Below are 14,364 nucleotides of genomic sequence, written 5' to 3' on the forward strand. Positions count from 1 at the left end.
TTATTTTGGAAGGATCATTGAGGAGTGCAGGAGGATTCTTCAAAGACTAAACAAAATCAAGTTGTTTTTCGTTAAACGATCTGCTAATATGGTTGCCCACCAGCTTGCTAGGGAATCATATTTTTTGTCTGGTCGTACTTTTGATAGGACTAATATTCCTAGTTCTATTCAAAATTGTATTATGTCGGATTTGATTGCTTAATAAAAGCTCCGCTTTCTGTCAAAAAAAAAAAAAAAAATCATATGGGAAGGTAAAATATGAGATTTCCAATTCTATCGAAAATAGATATTTTTAACTAGGATATCATCTAATTTTGATATTTTTGTTAGAATTACATGAGTTTTTTTATAGTGCTATTGAGATTTGAAAAAAAATTAGGATTAGGAATAGTAAAGAACAAAATATTTTGTCTCAAACTCTAATCCATAAATAAGGAACAAAGTGCTAAAAAATATAAAATTCTTACGTAAATTTTCATTCATATATTTTCGTTTCCATTTCGTTTCATTTCTTTCCAATCAAACATAAATTTAACAAAACAACGTCACTTCGGCGCTTCACAGTGAAAGTAAACTTCAAGCAATGAATTAAGAACGGACAATCCACATTAAAAAAAAAAGGATTAAACAAGTAGAAGTCAATAATGAAAAACGTAAACGTTATATTCCACAACAGCATCCCCACTATTCCAGTCTATAAAATGCGTCCGTGCCTGAGCATACCCCCGCGCAAATCGGAACACTCCACTCCCTCCGACCACCGGCATCTCTCTCACGTCGGAAAATATCGGATTCCGGCCAAGTATACTTAGCGTGCTCCCATTATACTTCCCCACCGTAAACACATAATTGAAAGCCATCAGCAACGACACCTCACTCAACGAAGCGCTCGTGTAGATTCCCTGAGCTCTCCCCAGTTGTTTGGAACTGGGGTCTGGTCCCACCGTCAACAGGTCATCGATCACGAGGACGTCGCTGAAACGTGTCGCTGAAGTGTTGCTAATGGCGGAGGTGGCTACGCGGATGGCGGTGGCGTTACGGCCACTGACAATGTCGTGTAAGTAGAAGTGTAGGTGGCTTAGCTTCTCCTCTCCGAGGCCGAGGGATTCACTGGGTATCGACTTGGTGAAGTCTTGCGATTCTCCGGTGAGGAGGAGAGAAAATGTGAGAGCTGCGAATATTACGGAGAGGAGGAGTGTGTGAGACATGGTGAGTTGCAGCAATGAAAGGAATAGTTGGAGGGAGTGATATGCTTGCGTATATATATACACGAACTTTGCTTAAATAAAATATACATTTTTATGAATTTTAAAAATAAATAAATAAGAGTGTCATGTTTTGCATTCGGTTGATAATATACGACAAATAAGAGTACCATGTACTATGTTGATCATAATATTCCATGTACTTAATAATTAACTTGTCAAGCCATTTACTTCAAATTTATTCTTCGACAAATGTTATTTTTTTTGTTTGACTTTTTACCTAATCTATGAATATTAATCATATAATTAGGATTATCAATTATTAAATTTATATAATATAAACAATTACTGAGTAATGTTATTATTCAAATTAATAACTTAAATTTTATAATCAAAATTTCTTATATTATATGTAAAACAGATGAATATTTTTATCAAGGATAAAGGAATTGAAATTATATACTTGTTCTTATTTTAAAATATTATAATGAGTTAAAAAAGTTGGCTCAAAATTTATTTTAATACCAATAAAAATTATAGAATAAATTGAACTTGAAGTCATTTGATCTATTAGCTATTGTCAAGACGATACATATATATCTAAGACCCTTTTACGGAAAGTATTTTCTTGAAAACAATTTAACAATTTTATGACATATATTTCAAAGTTAAAAAAAATAAAAATTCTCCCTTAAAAAGTAATAGTTGAAAATTGAATAGTTTTTCCAGGAAAGTTCCTTTCACAAAACAAAAATATAAATGTTTTACAGGTTCCAAATAATTTTAAGAAAGCGGAAATAAATGTTTCTCTTATCTCAAATTATTTTAATTTAAAGGAGAAGAGAGAGAAAAAAAAATATTTTTATTCCAAGTTTGTTATGTTAATAATTGATAGATGCCTTTACGTTTTAAATGAGAATAATTTAGACTTATTCTTATTCCAAGTTTGTTGATGAATGTTTAATTTAATGTTTTGACTTTTTATCTTCATATTTTTTGTCGCTTGTTGACATTAATCAAGTAAGATGGATCTTTTGTAGTTTAATTGTTTTAAAATTTAAATTGGAAGAAAAAACGTGTGAATAATAATTAGGGAGAAATTTGGATATTGTTATACTAATTTAAATTGTTTGATGAGTATTTTGTTATTTAAAGTAATATTTTTCCAATTTTAGCTAACATTTTCAAATTGTCAAACAAATATTGTAAATTATTCTATAACGGTAGTATAAACTGTAAAGTTGGTTTCACTTGGATATAATAAAATGATGAGACATGGAAAAAAATTATAGAAAAACTTTATGAAAAAAATGAGAGAATATGGAAAATAATGATTAAATAGGATGGAATTCAAACTTCCAAAGATAAAGATCGTAGAACAACTTATTAAAATGAGCAGTATTTTCCAAACATGAGAGTTAAATTTGTATTTCCTCGATTGTTTACGTTCTCTGTTTGCAGATATTTTGCGAATTTTATAAAATATAGTTTTATAATTTTTTCCTAATTTTTTTAATGAATCAAAATTTAAATATCAAAACTTTTAATCAGGAAAAAAATTAAAAATTATATTACAGAACTAAACTTGTTAAAAAGCTGCTGTTGTAAAAAATGAGGTGAACAAAAGAGCAGCAGTAATATAATAAAATGATTTTGCTACAAAGAGAAAAAATATTCATCCATTTCTCAAATCATTAAGCAGTACATGTAGAAGATTGGAGTGGATATCACACCCCCTCTCAGTTACAGAACAATTACATTACATTTCAGTATATAATAGGAAACTCCATTCACCCGATCAAAGATTTAAACAGTGAAAATTATAGAATTTTAATACTTCTATGAAATATCATTTTAAATAATTTATTTATAAAATTTCCTTCATCTGAATAAAATCTTAATAGATAAATTTTTATTTAGGAAAAAACTAATTTAAAAATAAAGTTATAGAATTATAAGAGTATTGTATGGGTTTCATAATTCTTTTTTAAAAATTTATATTTTTGAAGAAAAGTTTAAATATCAAATTTTTATTCAGCAAAAAAAATTATAAAAATATATTATAAAAATTTTATTTTTTTGAATAAAAGTTTAAATATCAAACTTTTATTCAGTAAAAAAAATCAAAAAATTAAAAAATACTATGAAACTATAATTTAAATGAGCGTTGAAAAACGTGTCAACCGTGGAAAAGTACTACTGCCTCTGTTTTTGAATATATTACGTTTGACTTTTTGGCACACTTTTTGTTTTTGAATATATTACGTTTGACTTTTTGGCACACTTTTAAACGCGTAGATGAAGTAGTTAAAAGTATTAATTTAAAATTTTCTTTATCAGAATAAAAATATGCAATCAAAATTTCAATTTACAAAAAAATCAATTAAAAATAGTTATTTTTACTATCCGGTCAACTTAACTAAAGGTGCGTGACTAAGTCAAAAGTGACATATAAAAAAAATGGGTTAATTATCAAGTTGGTCACTGAAGTGGGCTTAATGTATCAAGTTGGTCACTGAACTCAAAACGGTATCAAGATGGTCACTGAAATGGCCATAAATATCAAACAAGTACCTTGAAATATAATTTCAAGCAGTAAAAATATTATTTATAAAGTTTTACACATTATTTTTAAATTCTACCAAAACCAAGTAAAAGGTTATGACTTCTAATATTTATGATAATATATTTAGATTTTATCAAGTTTATTTATTATTTATTTTTAATTAAAACAGAGAAAATAACTGTATAATAAAACATAAATAATAAATAAATTTGATAAAATATAAATATATTATTTTAAATAATAGAAGTCATAACCTTTTAGTTGGCTGTGATAACATTTAAAAATAATGTGTAAAACTTTATAAATAATATTTTTACTACTTGAACTCATATTTTAGGGTACTTACTTGATGATTATGGCCACTTCAGTGATCATTTTAAAAATAATGTGTAAAACTTTATAAATAATATTTTTACTACTTGAACTCATATTTTAAGGTACTTACTTGATGATTATGGCCACTTCAGTGATCATCTTGATACCGTTTTGTGTTCAGTAACCAACTTGATATATTAAGCCCACTTCAGTGAACTTGATAATTAACCTTAAAAAAATAGAGGGAGTACTTTTCTGCTTCCGCATATCGCTACTATTTCAAAAAAAAAATTCTTTGCGACATTATTAACGATTTAACGTGGTTACGTGGGGCTGTGGGCAACCAAAAAGCCTCACTCAGGCAAGTGGCGGGGCCAGGGAGCAGAATACAAAGAGTTATATTCAGAATAAACAGGCACTTCAATCAAAATCCAGGACTCCTGGTTGCACTTCTCTATAAGAAGACTCGAGAAACCTGAATACGAGATTACCAGTAACGAAAGTACTCTAAAAACACTTTATGTGAAGCATTTTTTGTTGCACTTTATTTTGCATGTGAAGATGGCTGGATATGGACTTGCAGTTGGGATTGATTTGGGAACAACCTACTCATGCGTCGGAGTTTGGCAACAATATCGGGTTGAAATCATCGGTAATGATCAGGGTAACAGAACTACACCATCTTGTGTTGCTTTTACCGATACAGAGCGTTTTATTGGCGATGCTGCTAGAAATCAGGCTGCCCTCAATCCTCAAAACACCATCTTTGGTAATCTATCATCTTTACAATTTTGTTATCTGCCTGGTCCTTTTCACTATTCGGCGATTAATTAGGCCAAAATTTGATCATTAATTAAAAAAATGTATTAATTATTTTAAAAATATAAAAGTTTGATTTGAAGAGGATTAAATATATTTTGTTAATAAAATAAACTTTTAATCTTTTTCAATTGGATAATATATGTGTAATTTGTGATGTTTAGTTAACTTCAATTTTCAAAAGTCAAAACAAGACATAAAATTGAGATGGAGGTAGTATTTGATTTGCTTAATGTCCTTTAGCCTCCTTGCCTGAATCATATCATGTTAAACGCCTGATTAGTTTAAAGTTACTTATTGATCCGCTTAAGCTGCATTTAAAATTTCTGGTTGAATCTTTTGCACTGTTAGTATCTTGTTTATGGGCAATGATTTTTTAGTGCTTGTTATACGCTGCAAGAAGATTAAAGAAAAAGGTTGAAGAACACATATCTTCTTAACTGCCAACATTTACATGAAATGAAGATTATCTAATGACTAATATAAAGGCTTTGTTTAAATTAATTTGCTAAAGGAATAAGAAATTTGAAAGAACAATTGAGACCAGTCTTCGAAATAAACAATGTTATTTGTGACTTGGAACAAAATGTGTACATTCTTGTAAGATTTTATTGTTTTCATGTAAACAGATGCTAAGAGGTTAATAGGAAGGAAATTCACAGATTCAACCGTACAAAGTGACATGAAGCTCTGGCCATTTAAGGTAAATGGTGATATGGCCAACAAACCAATGATAGTTGTAAATTACAAAGGTGTGGCGAAACTGTTTTCTCCCGAGGAGCTGTCTTCAATGGTTCTTATTAAGATGAAGGAAATTGCTGAAAATTACGTGGGAAAGAAAATAAAGGATGCTGTTGTTACTGTTCCTGCACACTTTAATGACTCACAGCGCCAGGCTACCAAAGATGCAGGAACAATAGCTGGCCTCAATGTGTTGCGTATCCTTGTTGAGCCTACAGCTGCTGCCGTAGCTTATGGTCTTGACCAAAAGCTTACAAATAGTTTGGCTGGGGAGAAAATCGTGCTCATTTTTGATCTTGGTGGTGGTACTTTTGATGTTTCTTTACTTAAGATCGAAAAGGATAAATTTGAAGTAATAGCCACAGCAGGGGACACTCACCTTGGAGGTGAAGACTTTGACAATCGTATGGTAAACCATTTTGTTGAGGAAATTAAATTGAAGCACAAGAAAGACGTAAGCCTAAATGCTAAATCTTTAAGAAGATTGAGAAATCACTGTGAGAGGGCAAAGAGGATTCTTTCTTATAATGCCATGACAACTATTGATATAGATTCTCTGTACGACGGATTTGATTACAGTGGAAAAATCAGCCGTGCAAAATTTGAGGATTTAAACTTGGATATGTTTAGAAGTTGTTTGGATATTGTGGAGAAGTGTCTCAAAGATGGGGGGATGGACAAGAGCAAGGTCCATGATGTCGTTCTAGTGGGTGGATCTACTAGAATTCCCAAAGTGCAGCAGCTATTGCAAGAATTTTTTGATGGGAAGGAACTCTGCAAGAGTATTAATCCCGACGAGGCTGTTGCTTATGGTGCTGCTATTGAAGCTGCTGTACTAAGTGGTGCAACAGATAATATTATCAGAGATATAGTGCTGCTTGATGTTACTCCTCTTTCACTTGGAATTGAATCAAAGGGTGAAGTGATGACTATTATAATTCCAAGAAACACAACAATTCCTACCAGCAAACAAAGCATTCGCGTTAATTGTCATGATTACCAGAAATCCTTTTTGTTTAAAGTGTACGAGGGTGAGAGACCGTGTTCCAAAGATAACAACTTACTGGGTGAACTAACACTCCATGGCATACCTTCTGGCCTGAGGGGTGAAGTTAAAGTCATTGTTACGTTTAACATTGATCTAAATGGGGTGTTACATGTTACCGCGGAGTGTAAGATTAATGGGGTGAAGACGAATGCAACAATAACCAACGACAAGGGAAGACTTACAGCGAATGAGATTGAGAGGATGATACGAGATGCTGAGACTTACAGAGCAGAAGATGAGTTGTTTAAGAAAAATATCAAGGCAATGAATGCATATGAAGATTATGCATATAACCTGAGGAGTTCCATTAGAGCTTCATGCAATCTTAACCCAGCAACTAAGATGAAGGTGGAGAATGCTATCCAGGAGGCCATTCAGTGGGTTAATGCTAATAGGAGTGCTGAAGCTGCTGAGTACAACTCTAGAAAGAGTGACCTAAGAGCTTTTTTTAATTCTATGATTCCAAGCCATACAGGCATCAAGATTGAGGAAGTTGAATAATTTTCGGATTCTGATATTTCTTTTGTGTATGGTGGAATTTTTTGAAAACTGGCTTGCATATGGTGGAAGACTATATTAAAATTTGATGTAGAATGTAATGGATGATGATGGTCTGTTCAGACTTCTAGTATTTTAAGCAATTGTCTCTGTTTGTTGCATCATGTTCAAGAGCTCTGTAGCCACTCATAGAACCCTTTATTGTTATGAAATTTTATTCTTATTGTTACAAAAGTATAATGCAAGTGTTCTATTTAAGTTAGGAAATTCTAAGATTATGGAATTTTTAATGATAGAAATATTAATAGGATAATTTATAAAATGTCGTTTGTAGACAGTAGGATGTTAGTGCGATTTGTCGAAGTTTTGTTTGATAAATTTTATTACAAAATTTATTATTCAAATCCTTTAAAAATTTTGCATTTCATAAGTTCACAACTACAGAATTCATGAGTCTACTAGTTTGGTTCTCTCATTTCACGTAAATAAAATCTTTTAGTTTTTAAAAGCTATTTTGTGATAATAAAATAATTTTAAAACAGTATTCCTCCATTATTTAAATAATTATCTATATTTTACTGTTGATCGATAAAATTGATGAGTGACCTAATCAATATACTTATATAAAGGAGAAGCGTGACTTATATAAAGTAGAAGCGTGGGGCGTGTAGGTGGCGCCTCTCACATCGCTCCGTTCTATTTTTCTAATTTTCTAGAATTTTTGGATAAAAACTATCAGAAATTAGAACTATCTTTTTTAGTTTCTGATATATTAGAAGCAAGTTTCAGAATCTAATTTTGTTTCATAATCTAATTTTGTTTCAGATTATTTATGGAATACTACTTTTTTTAGTTTCGAATATATTACAAGCAAGTTTCAGAATCTGATTTTGTTTCAGATTATTTATGGAATATGGTATCTTCAAAGTTTTAATCTGATTTTGTTTCAGATTATTTAATTATGAGAAAGAGTGACACACAAGTCTCTCCGCACCTATAAATACCCCCTATAGGTTGTAGGTTAGATCATCTAAATACAATCTCCTCTCTCTCTCAATATCACAACCCTACCTCTCTCAATATCACAACCCTACCGCTCTCTGGTGATAATAACTACCTTTTTTAGTTTCTGATATATTAGAAGCAAGTTTCAAAATCTAATTTTGTTTCAGATAATTTATGGAACACCAAAAATTGCTCCGTTATATAGTATTAAAAAAAAAGTTGTTACAAGTAAGGGTAGTTATAGTCTTATAGACCACTGTCTCACGGATTTAAGTTAGATGTTTTTGTGCACAATCAATCCAAAAAAAATTGAGGTAAGGTGACAATGTAAGAACATGATTACTTTTTTAAAAAAAACACAAATAAAATTAAGATCCGTCGTTCTTTGAATTGTTAATTACGTGTGGAAATTTATTTTCATTTTTTCACCATGAATTATAGTTCAATTTTACAATTTTATATATTAGTATTGATATTACATCAAGATTTTTATAATATAAAATTTATTTTATTCTATAAATTTTAATTTTGAATCATTAATATACTTTTTATAAATAGTCACAAAATTATTACATTTTACAAATATTAATATTAAATTATTAATATTATTTTTATAGGCCGCCGCAACGCGCGGTATCTCAACTAGTTATATATGTGTGTGTGTAATATAATTATAAAAAATATATAAAATGATCAGTAATATAATACAATTTACTTTAAAATCTAATTCTCAAATATCTAAAATTTTATTAATATATTAAATTTCAAAATTTTATCAATATAATTTTTAAATATCTGATGCGGGTTTATGTTTTAACAAAACATTTGGGAATTTGGGCTGGGCTAAAACCTTAAACTGTCCAAGATTGTTCAACTCAGGAAAGGCCCAATAGAAAAACCCTAAAAGACTAGGGTTCACTGTATAAGGTATACGATTAGATACAAAAAGCTGGGTGTACACAATCTTCAACCATTTTATCTCGTTATTGTTTGTCGTTTGTTGGCATTAGGGATGGGCATTCACCCCGCCCCGCTCGATCCCGATCCGATCCCCGCCCTGTTCGGGTCGGGGATTCGGGAAATTTTTCGAGGGCGGGGCGGGGATCGGAGAAATTTTTATAAAAAATTCGGGGATCGGGGCGGGGTCGGGGATTGGTGTCTCCCCGCCCCGATCCCCGACCCCGATTATATATATATATATATATATATATATATATATAATATATATATATATAAATAATATATTTATATATATTATATTAAATATATTATTAAAAATAGATAACCTTCATAATATAATTAAAATTATAAAATAATCTTTGTTTTTATTGATTGATTATAAATATATTGTAATATAATATGTTTTATAATTTTAAATTGTCGTTTATTTATATTATAAATCATTTTTAATACGATTTGATGTTGAAAATATAAAATAATATTATTTTATTATTATATTAGGAGTTAGTAGTTTGTTTTTTAATTAAAAAATATATTATATATTATAAAGTTATTATATTTTTATTAAAAAGTAAAATTCTCCGAAACCTCGCGGGGATCCACGTTCCCCGTTCGGGGCGGGGATCGGGGAAGAAAATAATCCCCGTTCGGGGTTCGGGACGGGGTCGGGAAGGGGTATTGAATTCGGGGATCGGGATCGGGGATAGCACTCCCCGCCCCCGAAGTGTCCCCGTGCCCATCCCTAGTTGGCATTAATCAAGTAAGATGGATTTTTTTGTTAATGCGTATTTGAATAATTAGTAATGATTATTTAAGAACTAGTCTAGTGTAGTTTAATTATTTTAGAATTTAAATTGAAAGAAAAAACGTGTGAATAATAGTTAGGGGGAAATTTGGATATTGTTTGATGAATATTTTATTATTAAAGTAGTATTTTTTAAATTTTGGTAAACATTTTTCAAATTGTCAAATAAATACTATAAATTATTCTATAATAGTATAGCGAGACACGTGGAAAAAAATATATTCCAAAAGATTAAGTTTAGGAATTAAGTTATATTCCAATAAACAAACAAAGTCTAAAATCTAAGGTCGTGTTCTATTAGATATAACAGATGATGAGACTTTAACGAAAAATTATTGAAGAATTTTATGAAAAAAGAAGAGAGCATGAAAAATAATGATTAAATGGAATTGAATTCAAATTTTAATGATAAAAATGAGCAATATTTTATAGTTGAAATGAAATGATTCTCTTATTATAAAATGAAATGATATTTATCCTTGTTTCAAATTATCAAGCAATACATTTAAAAAAAAGAAAATGCTAAGTATTTCGAAAAAATATTCTCAAAAAAAAATAATTCAAATCCAAGTTAATTAAACATAACACGTAGCATTACCCTTTAAAAAAATCCCAATAAACATCACCAGCTCTCCACCTAACGAGAACAGCTACATTTGTGTAAATAATAATAGGACACTCTATTCACCGAATATTTTACAAAACGCATAGAGACTTTCTTTGCTTTCAAACTTCCTGACAGTGACCTCCAATTAGGCGATTAGGACCGTGAATCGATACAGATTATCTGGTATCTCGGCTTATATTTAACTCGAAAATATGATATATGTCACATATCTGTTTTGAAAAATCCGAATTTGATGGAAAAATTAACCTTTTAAAATATATGATCTTAGATATGAGCCCTACTATATCTACTCAAATTAGGTCTCATATAAATTTTTACAATATGATCTTTTCCGAATACCCGAATATGAGTCATGGCTCATATTCGATTGTAACTCATATACCTATTATATTTTTAATCCATCACATTTGTAAGTTAATAGTTATCATTTTATAAAATTTTAATATCCTATTTAAGTTTAAATCTTCATAAAATATGATTTATTTAATGATAATGCTTATTATCTTCGTATATATTTAATAAATTATATATATCTACATATAATTGTACGTTTCAATTTAAAATTATTATATTTTATAATATTATGTTTATTTAGACTAAATAATAATTATTCGAATAGCTGAAATAATAATGGTATTTAATGTTATTGGATCATATTCGATGGATCATAAACTACCCAGTTAATAAATAGAAAGTTAATAAATAGAAAGTATAATACTGGATCATATTTGGTTTAGATCTGAAACTCAAATATCCAAGATTGGTTTATATACGAATAAAATGATCTCAAATCCAAATCTGGACAACTAAACATTAATATGATCTGATAGTTGAGTATAGGGATAGCGGATATCAACCGGATCATTTCACGGCCTTATTCCACTCGCCAATCACTCTACCCCGACCGAAGAAAATTATATAATTTTTATATAATTTTTCTCTAATACCCTCACAAATTTTATTTCATTCGTCGCATTTCATTCTATTCATATGAACACAGTCTTAGAGCAAGTCCAATGGTGAGCTATATCTTGTGCTATATCTATATTATAGCTCAAAATCAAAAAATTTCAACTCCAATGGTGTGCTAAACTTGGTGCTAAAATAGCATATTGCTATAGTTGGTGCTATATTTAGCACAAACTATAGCAATAGCTATAATTGCCACCTCATCAAAAAGTAAAAAAGTGGAGGGAAATGAATAAAAAATAGATTTATATCTCAACCTATTCAAGTACATGAATGCACATATATTATTTTAGCACAAGATATAGCACCAACCATTGGAGATGTGATATTATTTTAGCACCAAAAACCACTTTTTGATGCTATATTATAGCAATAGCTACACCTATTTTTAGCTCACCATTGGACTTGCTCTTACAGTCTCGAGCGTTTAAAGATACTAAACATTTTTAAGTTCCTGCTGCTACGGTTAATTAATTTGGGAAAAGAGAATAGATCTGGAGTTTACATTTTGTCTATTTCTCATCTATATTTTTCCTCTTAAAATTATAATTATTTTGATTGTTTCTTAAAAGATTAAAAGGAACACTTTTGCATATTAATTTTAACTATTTCCGAGATAAAATTAAATGTTAAAATATATTTTTAACCCCTCAAAATATATCAAAAAGCTGAGAAGCGAAAGTAAACGATCTTTTTTTTTTTTTGACAAATGCAATAAAATTTCATTAACTTGAATATAATACAGTCGGGACAAACCCCCAACTATCGATACAACCAGGTGGTAAAACAAATAGCATGCTAAAAACAATTAGATGATTTGTTTCCTGATCGTTTAACAGATAGAATTCAAAAATTCTTGAAGCTAAGAACGAAATCAAAGACATCCCAAGCGATCCAAATTGCACCAAAATCTCTCGAAACAGTAAAATCGCAATTGACCATATCACATAAAAACTATTAATAGCCAGAAACACCAATCGCATAAATCGAGATTGGAGAAGTGGCACCACAGCTATCTACATGCCGGATACCAGCTATAGACTTGCCGAAGGCACCCCAGCTATCTACATGCCGGATACCAGCTATAGACATGCCGAAAATGTAAACCCGTGAATGATGAACAATCTTTGGTTGTGAAAGGTGAGCTCTTGCAATAATCATCACCGTCCCAGATTCGATACAGTTTTTGTAGATCACCAAAAATATCAATAAACTCGTTTTCAACAGATCCAACACGAAATAAACCCAATCATGACTAAACAAAGACATAACAAACACTCCAAAAGGAGAGACACAACCACACACTCCAAGAGGAAAGACACACAAACACCCAAAAGATTGAGTTTTATTGAAAAGAAATTAACGAGAGTAAAGATAGATAATGAAGGGGTTGGGGCTTTCCACCGGAGAAAACCAATGGAAGCCCCTCGATTTACTTGAAAAAGGACAAACTCTAATGGAGGAGGAAGAGAGGAGAGGCGTCTTGGATTTTTTACTAAAATTAGATTTTTTTAGTAAACGATCTTTGGCGCTTGCAGATTGCAACTTGTACTGTACATCAAATTAACGTCAAACATGTTACGATGGGTTGTGTTGACTAAATTGATTCGGATATATTAATGGGGTTATTTTTATTTTTGAGAAATAAGTAAGTATATAATTTTTTATTTTTTCTTGAATAAATTCTTATTTTTTATTGAAACGTCTGTTTAATATTTATATGCCAAAAAATATTAAAAAATGTATTTTCCGAAATAAATAAGCCCTTAAATTAGAAAAGTAACATTCGCCACACACAACCAATATAAGTTGAGAATCAACTGAAATTTGATGACTATCGTGAAACAATAACTTATTATCATCATAAATTATTATTGATCACTTTTTTGTGAAAATTTAATTTTCACTTTTAAACGTCAGAAATGCACGCACAGGACGATGGTATACTATGGGATGTTTGGCTGAGTTTTTAAGCCCGACTTCTGGATTTATAAGTTAAAATCGCTTATTTGTACTCTTTGCATAAAAAGTTAAAAAATATTTATAAAACGTTAAGAATGTTAACTTTTGTTTCACGACTTCTACTTATTTTTCCAACACTTTAATCATTTATAAGTTTTAACTTGTTTCTCACTTTTATTTCACTTCTTTATTTTAAGCAAGAAATACTTATTATAAACTCAGCCAAACGGACTCTATATTTTTTAATTTCTTGAATAATACTTTTTCCTTCCCCCGATCGCTACTATTTCCAAAATTTCTTTGTGATGGTAATATAGTATTAACGTGATTACGTGGGCAACTAAAAAGTCTCACACAAGGCAGCCGCCTCTCCTCTCTTCCTCTTCTACTAGGGTTCGAGGGGTTTGGTGGAAAGCCCCAACTCTTTTATTATCTATTTTTACTCTCGTTAATTTTTTTTCAATAAAACCCAATTTTTTGGGTGTTTGTGTGTCTCTCCTCTTGGAGTGTGTGGTTGTGTCTCTCTTTTTGGAGTGTTTGTTATGTCTTTGTTTAGTCATGATATCATTTACGGGTTTACACTTTCGGCATGTCTATAGCTGATATCCGGCATGTAGATAGCTGGGGTGCCCATTCTCCAATCTCAATTTATGTGGTTGGTGTTTCTGAACATTGGGCTATCAATAGTTTTTATGTGATATGGTCAATTGCGATGTTACTGTTTCCAGAGATTTTGGTGCAATTTGGATTGCTTGGGATGTCTTTGATTTCGTTCTTACCTTCAAAAATTATTGAATTCTATCTGTTAAACGATCAGGAAACAAATCATCTAATTGTTTTTAA

General features: G+C 30.5%; 2 protein-coding genes across 2 annotated transcripts; one reads left to right on the forward strand and one right to left on the reverse strand.

Moving 5' to 3' along the window:
* Positions 1–453: 453 nt before the first annotated feature.
* Positions 454–1,239, reverse strand: LOC108218182 (dirigent protein 21). The gene has a single exon (XM_017391099.2). The coding sequence runs from the start codon at positions 1,206–1,208 to the stop codon at positions 639–641; it is 570 nt and encodes a 189-aa protein (XP_017246588.1). The 5' UTR covers positions 1,209–1,239; the 3' UTR covers positions 454–638.
* A 3,315-nt stretch (positions 1,240–4,554) lies between these two features.
* Positions 4,555–7,338, forward strand: LOC108217428 (heat shock 70 kDa protein). The gene is made up of 2 exons (XM_017390260.2): positions 4,555–4,855; positions 5,535–7,338. Exons 1-2 carry the CDS (start codon positions 4,648–4,650, stop codon positions 7,193–7,195), a joined length of 1,869 nt encoding a protein of 622 aa, XP_017245749.1. The 5' UTR covers positions 4,555–4,647; the 3' UTR covers positions 7,196–7,338.
* The last annotated feature ends 7,026 nt before the right edge of the window (positions 7,339–14,364 follow it).

The sequence above is a fragment of the Daucus carota genome, chromosome 4 (assembly GCF_001625215.2).
Source record: "Daucus carota subsp. sativus chromosome 4, DH1 v3.0, whole genome shotgun sequence".
Taxonomy (NCBI): Eukaryota; Viridiplantae; Streptophyta; class Magnoliopsida; order Apiales; family Apiaceae; genus Daucus; species Daucus carota.